Source organism: Gossypium hirsutum, chromosome D02, assembly GCF_007990345.1.
Source record: "Gossypium hirsutum isolate 1008001.06 chromosome D02, Gossypium_hirsutum_v2.1, whole genome shotgun sequence".
Lineage (NCBI taxonomy): Eukaryota > Viridiplantae > Streptophyta > Magnoliopsida > Malvales > Malvaceae > Gossypium > Gossypium hirsutum.
The window spans coordinates 17,388,652-17,394,280 of record NC_053438.1 but is presented as its reverse complement, the minus strand read 5'-3'; the positions used below and the strand labels follow the sequence as shown (position 1 = coordinate 17,394,280).

The 5,629-nt window shown below is 30.5% G+C and overlaps 1 protein-coding gene across 4 annotated transcripts; it reads right to left on the bottom strand.

Annotated features, from left to right (window-relative positions):
- Positions 1 to 478: 478 nt before the first annotated feature.
- Positions 479 to 3,007, bottom strand: LOC107910304 (agamous-like MADS-box protein AGL104). Of its 4 annotated transcripts, none has more exons than XM_016838114.2 (11): positions 2,806 to 3,007; positions 2,460 to 2,702; positions 2,329 to 2,382; positions 2,175 to 2,190; positions 2,018 to 2,085; positions 1,906 to 1,936; positions 1,767 to 1,828; positions 1,577 to 1,670; positions 1,382 to 1,497; positions 1,110 to 1,294; positions 479 to 983 (listed from the first exon to the last, which is right to left on the bottom strand). In XM_016838114.2, the coding sequence occupies exons 2-11, from the start codon at positions 2,642 to 2,644 to the stop codon at positions 856 to 858; spliced, it is 939 nt and encodes a 312-aa protein (XP_016693603.1). In that variant the 5' UTR covers positions 2,645 to 2,702; positions 2,806 to 3,007; the 3' UTR covers positions 479 to 855. The 4 variants fall into 4 exon arrangements, with proteins under 4 accessions (XP_016693603.1, XP_040944461.1, XP_040944460.1 ...); XM_041088527.1 differs by having other exon boundaries at positions 2,460 to 2,514; positions 2,595 to 2,994; XM_041088526.1 differs by having other exon boundaries at positions 2,460 to 3,007.
- Between the last annotated feature and the right edge of the window lie 2,622 nt (positions 3,008 to 5,629).

The window sequence follows — 5,629 nt, the reverse complement described above, 5'->3', positions numbered from 1 at the left end:
AATTTATTTGCTTTGAACCGAACAAACTGATTATTCAAGAACCAAATTGTCAAAACAACTTAAAATTGATTTAATTGTAGGTCCAATCAGTTTGTACTGATCTACGAGTCAATTGATTCTTGATTTGATTGATTAATTTGATTTAATTAGATAACATTGAATTTTTGAATTTTTTGTTTATATTTTTTAAATTATTTATATTTTTTATTTTTTAAATTTTAAAAAAATATTTTCATAATTTTTTTGTTTTTTAAAATATAATTTTTTAATTGCTATGTTTTATTTAAAATATGAAAAAATATATTTTTAAAAATTCTTTTATGTAGTTTTAAAAAGTAAAGACCAAAATGACAAAAAATTATAAATGTTGAGGGTTAAAAGAATTATTTATTTTTAACATTATTAACTTTAATGAAAAAATTAAACGGAAAGATTAATATTTTTAAATAAAAAAAGAATAAGGACACAATAGACTAAATTTTTAAAAATTACACGTAGCTTTTGCATATTTAAACCTAAAGATAATAAGAATGAAAAACAGTAGTCTGGATATTCGAGGATAATTATAAATCGATGCTCATAATCAATTTCGATGCTCCATCGGATATTACGAGAGGGGTTAAGTTCAAAAACTAACCAAACATATTTATTTGAGGATTCTAGAGAAATTTTAAGAGAGCATTTCGTTTTGGGGCTTTTAAAGAAGGTAGGACAGACCTGAACTCGATTCAGGGCCTGCAAGGCAACCTCTCCTGTTACGTGACCACACCACTGCTCCATAAGCCAGTGGTCGAAATGGCTCTAAACCACCACCTTCTCTTGCAAAAAAAAAAAACCCGTGGGTAAACCACGGACTCATGTATGGTGTTGGTTCATTGTCGAGATGGCTGATTGTGTAAACTGAGACACGTATAGTTCGAGGAGTGCTCTTCCTCCTCCTCCTGCTGCTGGCTGTCCATCTGGAAAACTATCATTCCCTGCCACTGCCACCACAACGTTTTCACTCACTTTCACAGTTGTAATTCAAAGATCCAATTTTGTGCTAATGATTACTGATTAACTATTTTTCAAACCTTAGCTCATTAGATTTCACTAGAGTCAAGAAATACCTGTAGAATAGAGTTCAGTCCAAGGGGACAAGTTGACATTATTAACTTGTCCTAACTCAGTACGTTGCATATTATTGCTGTTGTCCAAACCACTTCTGGTGGGGCTCAACTGATCCCCGACATTTATTATTTCTTCTCCATCAAGGGGTGGTAAGATATTTTCGGCTACAGACTGACATTCATCTCTGCGAATCATTAATTGCTTCAAATTTAAGCAAAAACCCAATGATCACATCACTAACAAAATATGTACAAGTTTCCCCTATCACCACCTTTGAGGTAGAAGACCATTTGACTCCAAAAAGTTCAAGATATGAACTTGTGGATCTTTCTTGCGTATCCAATCCAAGGCACTGCTTGAACTTGTGGCTTTTTCCTGTAAACCTTGCTGTTCAAATCATAATAAATTTCAGTAACTAGTGCATCTATTGCTATGTGCGACGGATTATATACATAAATAAATACACCTTGCGCAGGCGGACTTGTTGCAGTGTTTCCTCTAGGATCTGCTTGTGGAACTCAGCCTGACTCAACGTTGTGATTTCTTCACCTTCAAAAATCCTGAAACAAGTTTCATGCTTACTTTATTTCAAGAACCAAATGAGATAATGGTATTAATATTATCAAATAGGTGCTATAAATAATCAAAGAGTAAACCTTAGTCTTCTTTGTATATCTGCAATCCGGGACTTGCATTTAACAATCTCTTGTTGCAACTCCTAAAAATTTTAATTCAAATGAGGTGATTGCTTAATATTAAACAAAGAAAGTGGAAGTTGAATTATTGGGAATATACCTCAAGTTGGGAATCGGTGCTCTCTGGGCTGCTTTAACAGCAACAAAAGATAAGAAGGTTAAAAATAATCAGGGGCCTTAAAATAGGGATACGAAAGAATCTAAATTATTACCTGGCTGCTTGGTAGGTTTGAATTTGATCAGCTTCATCCCTTAGCTTTCCAAGTGCCTTTAGTAGAAACTGAAAATATGTATGTATATATGCATCGATCTTAAGCAAACTATGGAGCTAGTCTTGAAAAGCAAGGCCATCCATTGGCAGTACATTACCTCTTCATTTCTCAGTCTTAAATGTATCGGTCAGTGCAAGGTAACAACCCACCGAGTGCACAACAATGAAGCAGAATTAATACCATATAAATATCAACAGGCAAAAAAGCAACAGCCTAAAAACAGAACTCCATACTGAGCTTCCAACCATTACCTTCCTCTCTCATGCTCTGGAAGATTAACATACCGTTCCAGAATCTCCTCAATGCTTCAATACACCAAAACACAAGGATGAAACCCAAATAATAGAAATGGAATATATATATTAAAGTGAGGCTAGCAGACCTTTTATTTCGAGAGAAGAGACTAAGTCTTCCAGAGGGGGAAAACATGATAAGAGCTACATCAACATCACAGAGAACAGAAAGTTCGTAAGCTTTCTTGATAAGTCCATTTCTCCTTTTAGAGAAAGTGACCTGCCTGTTTGTTGTATTCTCTATCCTCTTGATCTGGAGCTTTACTCTACCCATCTCTGAATGTATTCGGCAACGTCTAGGGAAGATAGAACAGGATCAAAAGCATCTCCGTCTGCTACAGTGGAAGAAATACCCTCTTGGAAATCAAATATAAAAGACAAAAGAGAGAAGGGGTGAGAAGAAAAGAAAATAGGGAAGAAAGAAGGTATGAAGACATGGATGAATTTTGTCATTGTCAGGCAATCCGCAGAAGATGACGACAGAGAATGGCGGTATGACCGTGAGCCCGATCTGACTTGGCTGCATATTAATTTTCTAGACATTGTAAGAAGGTGGGTTAGTTTATATATGAAACCTTCTTCCTTGGTATAATACATCATATTCTAGAAAAAGAAAATCTGACACTATAATTATTAATCAAGTTTTGTACTTATTGCTTGACTTATAAGAATCTTAACCTTTTCTTTTCAATTACCAAAAAAGAGAAAGACATTTAATTTTGTCAATAAAGTTATAACTTAAAAATAAAATTAAGGTTTGAAATTTTTTGAAGTTTTCACCAATTCGAAATTCAACCATTAATCATCACGTCTATTTGAATGGTATGATAACAGATTTATTTTTCGATGTTTACATATTCTAAATAATAATAAATTCAGCCTCAACGTTACACGATTATAAAAATATTACGGGATAAATTTATTAAATTAAGACCAAAATAATAGAATATGTAAACTTTTAAAGTTAATTTGTTATTGTATCAATCAAAATCAAGTAAATATTATGAAAATTTATCTTTAATTACTCACTTTTTAAATTAACAAAAATTAAATTACTTCATTCGAAAAATATTAATTAATTCAATTTTAAAATTAAAAATAAGGGGAAGAGATTTTTTACCAATTTAAAATAAGTTCCGGCGCCTATAAAATAGGAGGTGCTGTATAAAAAAGTTAGACGTCGATAAATGCCTTCACACCTTCTTCTTAATTGGGAGATGAGTAGATGACTCATTTCAGTTTTCATCTTCTTTATTAAAAAAATTCATATAAATAAAAAATTTATTCAATGCATTGTTTTCTAATCTTAAAATATATATATTTTCGATAAAAAAAAGTCTTTTAAAGTTTTTTATTAATGTAAAAATCAAATATAGAAATTAAAAAGCTAACTAAAAAAGTATATTAAAGTAAAATTGAGTTTAATTTTGTAATTGTAGTTTTTAACTTATAAATAAACAATTAAACTGAATTAATATATTTGACAAAAAAGTCAAATTTAGAAATATCCAAATTCAAAAAAAAAATTTGAATTTAATGATAAAATAAAATAATGTAATTATTGAGAAAGTGGGCACAAACACCACACATTCATGATATTAGTACCTGCTCTTTTCTTTAAATATTTGTCATTGCATTTAGTTCTATTATCAAATAACATATGTTATTTTAACTATTGATAAAACAATTTGAGGAATTATAAAAATCAAAAGCTACATTTTAAACTTTTGTGTTATTAAATTAAGAAAATACATATTTTATATAATGTATTTTAGATTTTAAAATAATTATTATATTTTATTATTTAATATTATCTCTTCTCGAAATTTTATATGAATTCAAATTATAATGTAATTAGAATGTCAAGTTAATTTTTTTGTAAGCATAAAATGTTTCCATTATTGAAACATATAAAACAAACTTATTTTATTTGTTAAAAGTTTCTTATTTCATAGCCAATAATAATATAAATTATAATATATTATTTAATAATTAATTATTTTCAAAATTATGTGATATCTTTATAATAAAATTATTTAACATTATTTATTTTATATAATAAATTAATTTTAAATATTATTATAAATATTATAAATTACAATAAAAATTTACTTAAAATATAATAAATTAATAATTTACATTGATATGTAAACATTTAAATTATGTTCATTTATAATTAAATTGAATGTAAAACAAATCGAGACCAAACTCAAAATAACCCAAATTGGAAAAAGGCTTGAACTCAAAGAAATCCAAACTCGAAAATTCAAAACTCGAAATGAACCTAAAATGTAACGCCCCGCTTAATTTATTTATGTTTCTGTAAATTCTAACACAAATGTGTATTTGCTTTAGTGGTTAAGTGTTCTAGGTGTGTGTATGAGGTCTTAGGTTTAAGTCTCACTCTTTGGAAATTTTTTTTATTTTAGATTCAAGCCTTACCTTGTTGAGTGGGCTTATATAAAACTATCTGTTAATTTATATTAGAATGACTTTGCTGGATCGAGTGGTAAGGGAGTTAGTGTGTTGGAGGTATTGTGTTTGAATCCCTGCGCGAGCGTGGATGTTATTTTTGCTCGGTTGTGTGATAGAGTTTTGGTGTAGTTAGGATTCTGAGGTAGTGTGTTGGAGGTATTGTGTTTGAATCCCTGCGCGAGCATGGAAGTTATTTTTGCTCGGTTGTGTGGTAGAGTTTCGATGGAGTTGAGATTCTGAGGTAGTTGAGGTTGAGTGGTTAGTGGATGTTGGGATATTATTTGATAATTATTATTGTTTTTATTTTATTTTTCCCAAAATTCCCTTTCTGTTTCACGTTCTGACATTTTTCTTCTTTCTCTTTCACTTCCTGCAACCTTATCTTTTTGTGTTGTTCTTTCATTATTTCGCTCAACGATTTGATCGTCATAAACGTGGGGGGTTCGGTGTTCCATTTGTTTTTCCCTCATTGTTGTAAGTTGTAAGTAGTTTCGGTTGGATTTCTTTGTTAGTCTGGTGTATGGGTTTTTATTAGGGGGTTTAAATTTTTGTAAAGGTTGCGTTGGAGAAGGCAGTGTTGCAGTGAATTTCGCTCCAACGGACTGGTTGTGCTTGCGGTCTTGTTAGTTAACAGTAAGTGTGTGCGCATTGTTCGATTTAGCGTTGTTGTATTGCAATTTGTTGTTAAATAGGTGTTTAGTATTCTGCTTTTAGGTTCTGGTGGTCTAGGGAGTGTTTTCGCATCAAAATCGTACCAGGTGTATACCCAAAACGCAGAAAAATC